The 13,701-nt window shown below is 44.2% G+C and overlaps 1 protein-coding gene across 3 annotated transcripts; it reads right to left on the bottom strand.

Annotated features, from left to right (window-relative positions):
* Positions 1 to 274: 274 nt before the first annotated feature.
* PNLDC1 (PARN like ribonuclease domain containing exonuclease 1) lies at positions 275 to 13,661 on the bottom strand. Of its 3 annotated transcripts, XM_069850989.1 has the most exons (19): positions 13,586 to 13,661; positions 12,853 to 12,910; positions 12,315 to 12,388; positions 11,033 to 11,066; positions 10,783 to 10,906; positions 9,259 to 9,347; positions 8,853 to 8,953; positions 7,463 to 7,542; positions 6,453 to 6,590; positions 5,491 to 5,560; positions 5,153 to 5,238; positions 4,865 to 4,920; positions 4,110 to 4,177; positions 3,194 to 3,247; positions 2,935 to 2,977; positions 2,277 to 2,376; positions 1,615 to 1,790; positions 1,348 to 1,446; positions 275 to 449 (listed from the first exon to the last, which is right to left on the bottom strand). In XM_069850989.1, the coding sequence occupies exons 1-19, from the start codon at positions 13,659 to 13,661 to the stop codon at positions 377 to 379; spliced, it is 1,599 nt and encodes a 532-aa protein (XP_069707090.1). In that variant the 3' UTR covers positions 275 to 376. The 3 variants fall into 3 exon arrangements, with proteins under 3 accessions (XP_069707090.1, XP_069707091.1, XP_069707092.1); XM_069850990.1 differs by lacking the exons at positions 275 to 449; positions 1,348 to 1,446 and adding an exon at positions 1,448 to 1,568 and having other exon boundaries at positions 1,600 to 1,790; XM_069850991.1 differs by lacking the exons at positions 275 to 449; positions 1,348 to 1,446 and having other exon boundaries at positions 1,672 to 1,790; positions 2,232 to 2,376.
* Between the last annotated feature and the right edge of the window lie 40 nt (positions 13,662 to 13,701).

Raw genomic sequence — 13,701 nt, 5'->3', positions numbered from 1 at the left:
TCATTACATAACTTACCAAACTTCATCAGAAATGTGTTTTATGCAGCAGCACAAGTACTGGGAACAAAGTGGGGTTAGGAATAGCTGCGGAGAACAGACAGAGGATCAAAAGTAAGACAGGCATTGACAGAACCATCTCTTCCTCTTCAGGAGAAGACTATGCTGTGAACAGATTACCAAATATCACAAACTGGAAACCAACACATCCTCTTTACATACACATTTCGAAGAAAACAATTAAAAACACTATTCATAGTTTTTTGGGGTTTTTTTTTTTTGCTCATAGTTTACTGAATGAAATGAAACAATACAAAACAAAACAGAGACAAACCCAAAATGAACCATGTTCCACATGTCTCAACTGTAAGGCGGTCCTTTACAATGAACAGCAAGGAGCTCTTCCAAGTACAAAGGCCAAGAGAGACCACAGTGCCACAATACCAGAGACTCTAAGGGCAAGAATAATAAAATGCTGTTAGGTTAGTAAAATTTAGGGCTTAATTTTGTTCTTATTAAGCACCAAGATTCTTTTCCAAATCATGCCAGGCCAGAAATAAGGCACTTTGTAAGTGTCACTGTTATCACCTCATGAGAGGGATGCACTTTGAATCTGGAATTCTCTCCTACTACTGAGCTTTATGGAATCATTAGGTTGGAAAAAAAGAGATCATCGATTCCAACTGTACCTATCTACTACTAAATCATGTCCCCACGCACCTCATCTACCGACCTTTTAAACACCTCCAGGGATGGTGACTCCACCACCTCCCTGGGCAGCCTCTGCCAGTGCTTGATAGCCCTTTCTGGAAAGAAATTTTTCCTAATGTCCAATCTAAACTTCCCCTGATGCAGCTTGAGGCCATTCCCTCTTGTCCTATCGCCTGTCACTTGGGAGAAGAGACCAACGCCCACCTCTCTGCAACCTCCTTTCAGGTAGTTGTAGAGAACAACAATGCAACGTTTCAGCTCTGCTATAGAGAAAATACACATCCATCCCACACCTAGAAGACACTGTCCCTGTCTCCTCAAGCTTATTAGAGCTAGCCCTACAGCTCATTAAGATAACCCTCTGTCTGTCACGATAGCACCGACATAGTTCTGTGCTATCCATGGGGTAACATTCCCCGGTTAATCAGAATCAAGATTAATGTCCAGTTGCCCAGGGCTGAAAGCTCACAAGCAGCCACCCAGCAGTCAGGAAGCCAACCTGCTTCTGAACCCCTTGGTCTCTCAAAGGACTGACAGGAGTACATTGCAAAAGAGCAGCACACTGCTGCTGTGACAGGGCCAGGCACCCCGAAGGGAACGCTCTTCCCCCTCCCTGCTCCCGTGACTTCTGTAACTCACTGCAGCAAGCAGTTCACACCCGGAGAATGCCTCCAGTGGCGATAGACGCAAACCCGCAGATGAGGGTGATGCTTATAATCTTGCAGAACAAGCCTGACCCTGTAACGAGAGCAGATGTCAAATGCAACGGCTTGCAGTCTGCTTACAGCATCTGCTTACAGCTCAGGACAGGAATCTCTTTATCCAAGAGCTGTCACAGCAGAGGGAGGGTGACATGAAAACTTGGATCACAGCGAGACAGTAAATTAAGACTTTCTGGTCACTTACTGCTTAAATTTATTGGAGAGCAGAATGAACTGGTTCGCTGAAAGCCTTCTGACATCGAAGCTACAGAGAGCTTTAAACTCTTGGTAAATCTGCTTTTCATTCACACCTGGCCAGCCTTGGACACGGACAACCAAGAGAGGAGGATGTTGGCAGGGAGCATCTTCCCCAGAAAAATTCTGGAAAACACATAATACTGAGACATATCCAGGTTCAGAAATACTATACAAGCACTACTAATATAATCAGAAAATAGGTAAAATGCAACATAAATAAGACAGACTGTACAATACAGCTGTTGGTGTAAAATTATTTTTCTTTTGTCCCAAAATTCTTCTAAACATAACTCATAAAAGCAAACTGTCACAATTACCATGGAGAAACCACCATAGATGCAGCAAGCTCTGTATCTGCTCTCTTACAGAGCAGAAAGAATTAGGGCAACATAAACTGACTAATGCCCTCTTTCAGGATAACAATATTAAGATATTTCACAACAAAAAAATTCACCTAATTTGCCATTTGGAAAGGTCAATTGTATCATTTGTATGATGGCAACTTCTGACGCAGGCACTGGTGGATTTTTCTCCTCTCATGAAGCTGTCAAATAGGCTACTGACCTACACACCACACAAAGCAGTCACAGACTTGCAATTCATACGCACAATGCTTGAAACGCCACCTCGGATGAAATTCACTCTGTTCAGACACTCGGCTAACACGGTGAGATACTGAGAGAAAGAAGAATCAGCCTCCACTGCATCGCTACATCAGAAAACAAAATGGAACAAAGTTTTGTTTCTCCAGCACTGCACTGCTGCACAGCGTCTTTGGAGCGCACAGCTCCTGAAAAAACTGTTTAACTAGCAACAAAATACATATTTCAGATCTTGGCATCTTCTACAGAAGTCAAACATCAGCAAGCAAAAGGAAGGGATTTGAACAGTTGTCTCTTAGGAACTTAACTGAATCATACAGATTTCAAAAAGGGAAACTAACGGAAAATGATTTGACCCTTACCCGAGTGAACTGAACTGGAGAGAGCATGCTCAAGGATAAAAGAGTCATAGTTTCCCAACCCCTGAGCCACTGCATGGCCCTAAATTTAATTTTTTAAATGTCGGCTTTGACATAAATCCACTACTTTCAGATTTATAAAATAAAAATCTAATTAGAACAGTGACATTTCCAATAACACTTTCTCTTATCCAAAAGCAAGACCAGCCTGCAAAACTAAAAGTCAGCCAGAGCGAACTGATGATTGTTTTCCGTAGGACCCATCCACGTAATGCAATTTTCAGTAAACATTTAAACATCACTTACACTGTGGATTTGCAGAGTAGCAAATGAGCTGACTTCAGAAGAACTAGAAGGAGGAATGATGAGTTGGCATTAGAACAAAGCTAAAGGAACATAGCTAAACAAATAGAAAGCAAAAACTTCACTGAAGTGCAGCTAAGCTACCAAGAGCAACAGACTGCATATAAACAAATATTTCTTAGCATCAAGAGAGCTACAGAGCACGAAAGGAATTGCTAAGTCCCTACATAAACTCTGAAGAAGTGTTTAAGAAGCATTTTACCTGAACCACAGAGAAATGCATCATAGCCTGCCTCGTGAGGTGATTCCTTCTCAGCTGTAAATGTCCAACAAAATCAAAAGGGAGTAAAAATTTTTAACACACCATGGAAAGCACTCCAGTGCAGAATCCTAACATTCATAAGATCCATTGTTTTGTTTTGCAGCTCCCCCCCAACCCCAGCTCCACTTCCTTCCTCACCTTGAAATCTTTACATCCCACAGAAAGTCTATTCTTCTACCATGCATTTTAAAATGATACCAACAAAAAGACAGTAGTAACATGAATGGCTGAAAAGCTTAGCAATATGTGCCTTAAATAATAATAACTTTCTTGAAGATCTAAACCAAATTGTGTGCACACATTGCTGATAGTATGGGAACCATTTCAAAACACAGGAAGCCCTGTGCTGCAGGACACCAGGCTGCCAGGAGAAGCCAGAAAATGCCTGCCTCGCAGGCTGTATCACACCATGCACTGAATACAACCTCCTGCACATGCAGCAACCACTAGCCCTGCAACAGTCACCAAGCTCCTGCTACTTTCTGAGACCTCCTTGCCATTAGCTCCCACTATTTTCTATTCTAGGACCACTGTTTCCCCCCTCCCCCTTTTTGAGGGCTACTGACTCTTCACAGCCCCAAGTCATGTTCAGTTCAGCCCAATGCAGTGTGAACACCATTTGTGTGAGCAGCACGATGCAAATCTGCCCTGCATACCCTCAGCAGCTACCAGGGACGAGCAGAACACATGACATTTTGGGAACCCAGGCTTCAGGTCTGGACAAAAGTGTGTATTGGCAGCTCGCTGCAAATTCAGCAGACCCACCAGCACTCACTCATGCTTTGCATGTGAATGTCCAGAGCAACCCAAACCCCTTCTGAGCTACCTGACTTTGAAGATATGTGTAAGAACATACCATATCTTGCGCAGTCACTTGCAAGAGCTATCACTGGGCACGTTGGATCTTTGGAATTTTGGCCGCTGCTGAAGACAAGTGGATGTGTAAGATTTTTGTCTTGGAGACAAATTGATGTTCTCCAGTGACCTATAGCTTTGAAAGGAACTTTGGTAGTGTTCTATGAAAAGGCTAGGGTACTTAGCTGAATAATATCTACCAATTCTCTTCCTGAAAACTAACTCCTAAATACTTCCTTAGCCATTTCCCCCCATCAAATCTTCTAAGCAGCAAGTCTGCTCTAACTGCACACCAAAATGTGAGCAGAACTAAAAATCAATGGAGAACTCCAAGGAAGGGGGTTAACTAGGTAGTTCTATTTGAACGGGAAACTCTGGAGGACAGAATAATAAACAGACACCCACGGAATGACTGAAATAAAAGAAAGAAAAAACAAGAACTGAAACACACTCATTTCAAAACATGACATAAGCAACACAAAACTCTAAAGTTATACATAAGGCTCTCTGCAATTCAAACTTGAAACTAATGAATTAATGATGGTACAACATGAGAAGCGACTTAGAATAAATAATTTACTGCACAATTACTTTCTAAGAAAGATAAGCAAATCTTTTGCTCTTAAATTTACAAAGAAAGCAACTGAAAACAAACATTTGAGAGGAGGACAAGTATGAATATATGAAATTGCTGCCTTTTGATATCTTTCCCAAGAAACAAAAAGATTGCTAAAAGCTTTACAGCTCACCACTTACCGGCACAAAACCGCATACACCTCCATAAGATTAGATACTCGAGGAAACGAATATGTCTATAAAAGAAAAACACGTTAGAAAAACAATCAAGACAGACCTCATGGTAAGTGAGCTCATTTACTGATACTGCTGACTCATTAAATGAGACCTAAAATCAGAATGTCTCAGGGCAACACTGAGAACTGGTCTGTAACCACTAGTTCTGTAACCACTGGTCACTGAGAAAATATATGCTCTCTTTTGGGTGAAAGACAAGCTTTAATTGCAAACAAGACATTTTCATCTCACCTTCCAGAGGGATTTTGTTACAACCTTGGTGTCTATGAGGACAGGAAACAGGTTGTGAACATTCCTTTTAAACTCCTCATAGCTTTCTGAAAGCAGAACACACGACATGAAAGACACCATAAAACTGAGGAAAAGCCAGTGGTATTTCAAATGAGTAAGAGAAACAGGTGAATTCAGAAAAAAAAATACACAGCTCCGGCAGTTACAGCTCAGAAGAGGCAACTACCACTGCTGCCAGCTAAGCACTGCAGCTGCCTGGGGTGGCAAATGACCACTGTGTGCTTACTGTCCCATTGTCCAGGCAGCAACCAGGGGACAGCAGCTACACACAGCATTACCTGGAAGAGGCTTGTAGAACTTGTCATGAAGATGCATAAGGTCCATCAGCATGTTGTGTCCCACCACGGGCTACAGGAAGAATGTAAACATAACAGCCCATTGGAGCACACTTTTGAAGAGAGCTCAGAGGTAACCAATTTTAGGCACACTCAACAGCTGTCCTCTGCTAGACGGCACCCACAAACGCTCACCCAAAAGTCATTCAGACTGCAAAACTCACAGGAAGACTACTGCTTTCAGGAAATCAGACCTGTGGATTCTCCGAAAAGGGTGTTTTTTTTCTGCAGCATTCTAGCCTGAGTAGACCTAAGGAGCTAGGTGGATTCTTAGTTCAGCTGAACACTGCTAAAATCTTCCAGCGATCTGATTTATAGGCTCACTCACAAGGGGAGGAAGGGCCTTTGCCTGCACATCACCCATAGCCTTCTAAAGTGGAAATTCATTCAATAGTATGTATACAGAATATAAGAATTTCAACACATTATCAGACCAGTAGCCCACATGGTCCAATAAACTGGTCTGTCACATGCTTAAAAGCATAACTTGTCCAAAATACAAGAATCTGCTCGGCTTTGTTAGATGGCAATTTGTGCTGTATAAAAAAGGATTTTCCACATTGCAGACTCCTGCATTTTCTTAAGTGACATAAGAAGCACATTGCAGAATGGGTTCTCACTCCCTCTATCCTTGCTGCACTTGATTTGCAGGTGCAATAGAATAGTAACACAGGGAAATCTTGTGTTTGGCTCTATAATTCTGAGCATGCTTTCCAAGTGGGTTTAACACGCGTTTTTTTCTAATGATGATTGCAATATAATAATTCAGTTTTACTGACAACTAAATAGGATGATCACACTGAATGTGCTCAGTCATTTAATACAAATTACTACTTTATCTTTCATCATCCCTCAGTGTAGCAACTCAAAGAGATGAAAAAATGGGTAGAGACAAGGCGTTCTACCTTCTTGGCTTCAACAATTGTCTGGAAGAGGTTGGTGAAGCCCCGGGCAAACAGGAGAATGCGCTCCTTCTGGCAGCAGTCATAAGGAGAGCTCTCCAGAAGCTGTCGATTCTGTGGACTCACTTTTTTCACCATTACCTGAAAAGAATAGTCATTGGCTACCTTAGTTTGCCATGCTAGCAGCATGTACACTGCTTACTGGGGTTCAGTACTGCTGAGGACAAGTTTAGCTTCTAGGCTCTGAAGGATGAAGAATGACTGCATCCCCTGGAACCTCAGAACTGTCTCACTTCTCTTCCTTATGGAGGTCAGTGCTCTAGCAACAAAGGAAACCTGCTCTAAGAGTGTCTTATTAATGCTTCTCTTGTTAAGAGAAATGTTTCTACCACAGGTTTTTTTCAGCATAAGCAAACATAATTCAGTTTAATGTCACACCAATATGGCAAGTTCATGGCACCGAAAACCAGAAACAAACAGCAGTCACACAGAGTCCCCAAAGGCTGTGCTTCAAGTGAGAAGGCTGGGTAAATCTGTCACTCTGTTGATGTTGGTTATCAGACCAAAACGGTACTAATGAAAAGAAAACATTTCTGTAACCTACTTCTAAGCGACTGACCGGTACCATACCCAGACTGTGTTCTGAGAAGTCCACAGCAACAGGTTTAATTCAGAAAATGTTGCATCAAGTGTAAAACAGCAATAGCAAATAGCTATAGTCATATAACTGACAGAGTAAAAGTCTTCAAGGCAACTACACTGCAAATGTCACCAAAGGAAAACCACAAAAAAAGAGCTAGAACTTGTATATTCTTGTGGAGGTGTTGAAGGAGAGATCAATGAAAGTCTGGAGACACAGAGAGGGGCCCTCCAGAAGTGCCCCAAGGACAAGCACTTCCATCTCAAGGTATTTTGTGGCTATAGGAGCGACATTCCAGAGCCTCTGCAAGAGTACCAGTGCTATCTGTCCAGATAGAAACTCTCTTTTCAAAAGGTCCACATTTCCATCTCACCTTCTCATCCCCAAGAGGCTCTGTCCAAACATTTTGGAGAGCCCGTCTCAGAACCAGCTGAACTTCAAACACTTGGTAGCCTGAGACACAAAAAAAAAAAAAAAGAAAAGTAGCAGCAAAACCTTCAGAGGTGCAGACAAGTCTGTTTAGGAAAACACATTTTGCTAGACAGAAGGACTGACCAGCTATTTCTCCCCAAGGGTACAATCAGGAGTATTTTCTGTATGATGTTGGTACATTACCACACAGAATGACAGGAGAAAAAAAAATAGCAAAACAAACAAACAAAACCAGCACAGTGAGAATTTCCAGCAAATAAGCTTTTGTGAGGACACGGAAGAAAGGAAAAGACTAAGTGAAAAGAAGAGGAAGGAAGGTTTCTGCTCTGAAAAAGACTGTTGTTCTGGAAGGTTCCAGAGCAACACACCAAGAAGCCAAGCACAGGTGAGAGGTACCAATGCATTTTCCACCATTACTGATAAGGAACTAACCCATCCAGAAAGACACCCTAAACAGTCTCATTGCTTATTTAAATAAATGCCTTCTGGTTCCAAGTGCTCACTGTTGCCAGGCCCTGTTAAAGTATCAGTATCATTTCAACAATAGCTGACACAGCAGATGCAAAACACAGCATGCTCTCCACCCCCTGTATTTCACAGTTTGCAAAAAACCTCATCAACAAACAAAGCCTGAAACACTTTCTGTCTTTCCTAACCTTTCTCTGTATTTCATTCCCTGACCTAGAGCAGATTTCAGTTCTGTGAGCAAACCTACAAAATAATCTCTGCTACAATTCTCTGTCCCCCAGGTCCTCCAAAAGAGCACTGAAATTCCGCAGCTCTGCTATCATGCTCCCAAAAGCTAATGCAGGTGCTAAGTGGCCCGCTTCTCCCCACTGGTGTATAGATGTGTCTCCATGGGCCTCCTTGTTGTTTCACATGAGAAGGAACAAACCCTGCAAGGAGACCCACCTTGCCCTTCTCCAAGGGGAAGAAAACAAATGAAAAACAGATTACCCGGGATTTAAAACTAGTCAAAATTTGTCCTGATCCAGAGCAACCACAAATTCTCCAGTTGCTCTGAAGAAGCACAAAATGGAAGTTAGTTACCACAAAGCATGCTCCAAGCACCTAGGCGTCTACTTCCACTACAGAAAGACCCACCACGTCAAGACATACCAGCCCAACAGAGCAGAAAACGAATGCCTGACAGGAATTGAGGCATAGCCAGGGGCAAAGAGTTGTAAAGGCAGGATGGGCACAGGCCCTTTCACTCTCAACAGAGCAGTTTAACAGAACAGGCAGCAAAGGACAGCAGCAGCCCCAGCATTTCAGAAGTGATGAAGCCACTTGGAGCCCACAGGTGCCTAAGGAAGGCACCCGTTTCATACCACTCAGATCCTGCAGAATCATAGTCTCCTCTTCCTCTGCTTCAGCTATCCAATGGGTCACTTCATCAATAGCCTTCTTCAGCACATCCCTGTCCAGAGCACTAAAGCAGGATCAGGGACAAAGAGGTGGAGTGTGAGAAAAAAATCTCTTTACACATAGAGCCCTGTGCCTTGCTGTGGGAAAGCAAAACCATCTTTTCCCTGACATTCATCCAGCTCTCCAGACTGTATCCTGTGATCTCGGTCTTCCTTCAGACAGACCACAGCATGCTGGAGCAGCTGGCAGCAAGGCGTTCAGACCGATAGGCTTAACTGTCCTACAAAACGGGATATGAGTGAAGGGGAGCTGTCAATACAGATAAAACACTCTCAGTACCGAGGAGCTACTTCTCTGAACAGCACTCACCTGCTGGCTTTCCAGCTACCCGCTAAGAGATGCTTGCTAAAGATCTCCTCCTGTGCCTCATTCATGTATGGGATTCCATCTTTGAGGAACTGAGGAGGAGGAAAAAATGCCAGGTTGCTTACTCTCTTTCCTGAACTTTCTTGCGGCAACTTCAGAACAGCAGGTGAGCTAGGTCCAAAACTAGCATATACTTGAGAGATGATGGTGTTCCTCATTCTCAGAGCATCCTCTTAGAAAATACAAACTGTAGGTAATCCAAGATAAATTCTTACAAAAAGGAAGACGTGATCATGCATGGAAGAAAGAAAAGTACTTTGTCAAGTGTAATCAATTTTTTGCTCTGCTTTTACCTTTCCTTTAATGAGATCATAGAAGAATCACAGAATCATTTAGGTTGGAAAGGAACTTCAGATCGAGCCCAAACATTAAGCAAACACCACCAAGTCCACCACTAAACCATGTCCCTGTGTGCCACATCTACAGGTCTATTAAATACCTCCAGGGATAGCTACTCAACTACTTCCCTGGGCAGCCTGTTCCAGGGCTTGACAACCCTTTCAATGAAGATATTTTTTCCCTAATATCTAGTGTAAACCTTCCTTGGCACAACTTGAGGCCATTTCTTCTCTTACTATCACCTGTTACTTGGAAGAAGAGACCAACACCCGCCTCGCTACAACCTCCTTGGTAGAGGTAGCTGTAGAGAGTGATGTCTTCCCCCTCAGCCTCCTTTTCTCCAGACTAAACAGCCCCAGTTCTTGCAAGACTTGTGCCCCAGACCCTTCACCAGCTTTGCTGCCCTTCTTTCCACACGCTTTAGCACCAGTCTTTCTTGCTGAATACAATATTTGAGGCGCAGCCTCACCAATGCCAAGTACAGGGGGAGATTGCTTCCCTAGTCCTGCTGGCCATGCTATTTCTGATACAAGCCAGGATACTGTTAGCCTCTTGACCACCTGGGCACACTGCTGGCTCGTGTTCAGCCGGCTGTTGACCAACACCCCCAATTCCTTCTCCACCAGGCAGCTTTCCAGCCATTCATCCCCAAGTCTCTAGCATTGTGTGGGGTTGCTGCGGCCCAAGTGCAAGACCCAACACTTTGCCTTCCTGTCCAAAATCACTAAACAGTGCTCTTATGTGATGATGTAGTCTGAATTTTATGAGAAATAGGGAAACACGTTAAAATACAGGTTAACTGAGACTTACCCACCTTCATGGCTAGTAAAGACTCCCCTTGGGGTCTGCTCAGTAACTTCTCTTCTCACCTTACCACACATATAGGTTTTCTTCTTTTGAGCTGGGAAAATCTGTCCTAGTCTGGCAAAGACGTGGTTATGGCCTCTACTACAGTTCAGAAACAACAGCGCTTGCTGTCCTTACTGGTAATGAACCACATGAAGCATTCCCACTTTAGCAAGATGTTATTTACCCCAGAAATGTAGAATTTAGGGATATTAATCCTAATTTCTCCTGTAACCACACAGACGTCCTCTGTTCTAGATTTCTGGCAGACAGATTACACACCTTATTATAGTCAAAGCCATAATGAGACAGGAACCGAATGCCAGACGCAGAGAGGGTGAATTCAACATCTTCAACTCCCAATGTTGAGGGAAAGAGAAAAAAATTGTATGAATGCACCACATACCTACAAAGAAAAGAAAAATCTCTCTAGAAGGTAATTACAAGAAATTGCATAACTTCTCCAAGAGAATTCTGCGTACAATCTCAACCGCAGTGTCTTCATTATGACAGGAAACTGCTTTTTACTTACTTGTTTGAATTTTCCTTTGAGAATATTGCCAGCCCTGCAAGAGAGAAACCTGTGTTGAAATGGCAATGTTTAGCTGGATGTCTAGAGATGGGAAAATTAGATAAGGGATGTGGGAATTCCTTGACGGAGTCCATGTTTTCCAATCACTAATGCCATCGTGCAAACCTTCACAGCAACTGCCAGGCCATTCCCCAGCTCCCTGAGAGCTGAATGGAGAACAGCTTTTTGGGCTAAGTGGGAACACGAGTCAAGTCTAATTAAATAGTAAACAGATTGAGCAATGGGTGAGAAGTGAGTGGGTAAGGAAAATCTCCAACTATACATACACAGGTCTATGGGTCCAACTACACTACAAAATCATTTGGATAGAGCAAAGCATCACAGAGGACTGAAATGTGTCTTTTGCTATGGAAGTTATGCTTTTTTCTATTAATCCCTAAAAAACACAGTATGATCTTACACAGCCTAAGGCTTTGAACAATATTTTAAACATTTTTTGAGCTAGTTTCTTGACCTCTAACTGGTTCTTAACTGTCAATAGCTGCCTCCATCACCACCACCACCACAGGCCCTCTCTTGGGTTGTTTTTTTTAATTATTTTATCAGAAATAACAGCCTTCGTTTTCCCCTCTGATAGTTCCCTTACTGTACCAAAGGCACAGCTTTGAATAGGAGCTGCTGTCACCAACTTCTTGCTTGCATCCTCTGGTTAAAAAGCCCTGTATTTGTATATGCAATCTTTACAAATCATAGAAGCATACAATGTCCTGAGTTGGAAGGGACCCACAAGGACCATCTAGTCCAACTCCAGCCCTACAAAGGACAACACCGACATTCAAACAATGTGTCTGAGGGTGTTGTCCAAATGCTTCTTGAATATTTCCACGTTTGGCGCCGTGACTGCTTCCCCTGAGGAGCTGTTCCACCACAGCCAGTGAAGAAAAAGTTCTTCAGAACGTGAAGAATTTTTTCCTAATATCCAACCTGAACCTCCCCTGGCACATCTTCCTGCCTTTCCCTTGGGTCCTATCATCAGTCACCAGAGAGATCAGTGACTGCCTCTCTTCTCGTAAAAAGTATACAGCCCTCCTGACTTCAGGTTATTTAACATATTAAAAAGCCAACAGTATTAAACCAAAAAAGCAAACCCTACCACAGCAAACAAATGGCTCTGTAAAGAGTGAATTCAGACCAGAGCTACCTGTAGGGCTCGCCAGCTGGCAAAAGGCCTGTTAACACTGGCACCTGGGGAGATCGTTTTCTCTGCCAGAACAGCACTTACCAAGCTGAGCAACGGTGAAGCGCCGAACGCTTTGTCTGGCCTTCAGGTATCGCTCCACAGCAGAATCAAACAGGCTATGAACAAAACCAGAATTGGGGGATGGGAAGCGGAAACAAGGTTTGCAAAGCACAGGTTGTTCTCTCAGAGCTAGAGCTGCAAGTCTCCCTTGTATTTCACAGAGTCATAGAAAAGTCTGGTTTGGAAGAGACCAATTCCAACTTCCCTGCCATGTGCAGGGACACCTTCCACAGATCAGGCTGTTCAAAGCGCCATCCAACCCGGCCTTGAACACCTGCAGGTGTGGGGCAGCCACAACTTCTCTAGGCAACCTGTGCCAGTGCCTCACCACCCTCACTGGAAAGAATTCCTTCCTAATAGCTAATCTAAATCTCCCCTCTTCCAGTTTAAAACCATTACCTCTCATCCTGTCACTGCACTCCCTGGTAAGGAGCCCTTCCCCAGCATTCCTGTAAGCCTCCTTTAAGTACTGGAAGGCTGCTGTAAAAGGTCTATGAGGTTTCAAGTCCAACAGTTTTACCTGGGCTTGTTATTTGGTGGGAAATCCGAATATAAGCCAGTAAATTCCAGGTCGAGAGCTGTTGAGGTAGAAAGAACACAAAAACATCAGAAACATGAAGCATGCAATCCACCAGCATCAAGACAAGGATCTCTCAAACACTCTTCTTCCCCATAACCTGTGTGTCAAACCCACAGGTAGCAAGGCTGCTGTGGCTGCGGAGCCTCCTGTTCCCTCACCCCTTTGGCAGGATGAGCATTTTTTTCTTTCAAGCAGTGTTTTTCCAGACACTGCTCCCTCTTTGGAGATGATAATGCCTTGCGTGCAGTGTGATCTGTGCTGAACACACGTGTCCTCCGGGATCTCCTCTGTTTGGAGTCTCTCCCCCTCTCTAATACGAGGTCAAGCAGAGCTGGAGCCAGCTCCAAATTAGCAGGAGTTGTGAAGTTCGTAATTAAAATTAGACCTTGGAAAGCAATAGCACACGCATAAGATTCCTGGGAAAGTTTATACACATGCGTGTAAGTGGGAAATCCATCCTGTCCCAGCTCCGGTCTCGCCGCATCTCATCGACGGGGGCTCCCTCGCGCTGCCCAGCCCCGATAAAGGACGCTCGCTTTCTAAAGCTCCAAAGTGCCTTAGCAGGTTGGTTTGCCGGCCTTTTCGGGGTCGGCGCAGCCCCCGGCGGCGAGGTCTCGCCGTCCCTCCCCCCGGCCCCGCAGCGCCGGGCAGGGTCCCCCCGGGTCCCGCTCACCCAGGAAGGCGGCGCTGCCAACGCGCTCCCGCAGCTCCGGCAGGAGCCGCTCGAACCGCGCCCGCCCCGCATCCATCGCCGGACCCACCGGAGGCGCCTGCGCCGCGCCCAGGGGC

The sequence above is a fragment of the Phaenicophaeus curvirostris genome, chromosome 2 (genome assembly GCF_032191515.1).
Source record: "Phaenicophaeus curvirostris isolate KB17595 chromosome 2, BPBGC_Pcur_1.0, whole genome shotgun sequence".
Taxonomy (NCBI): Eukaryota; Metazoa; Chordata; class Aves; order Cuculiformes; family Cuculidae; genus Phaenicophaeus; species Phaenicophaeus curvirostris.
This window is presented reverse-complemented; position numbering and strand designations above follow the sequence as displayed.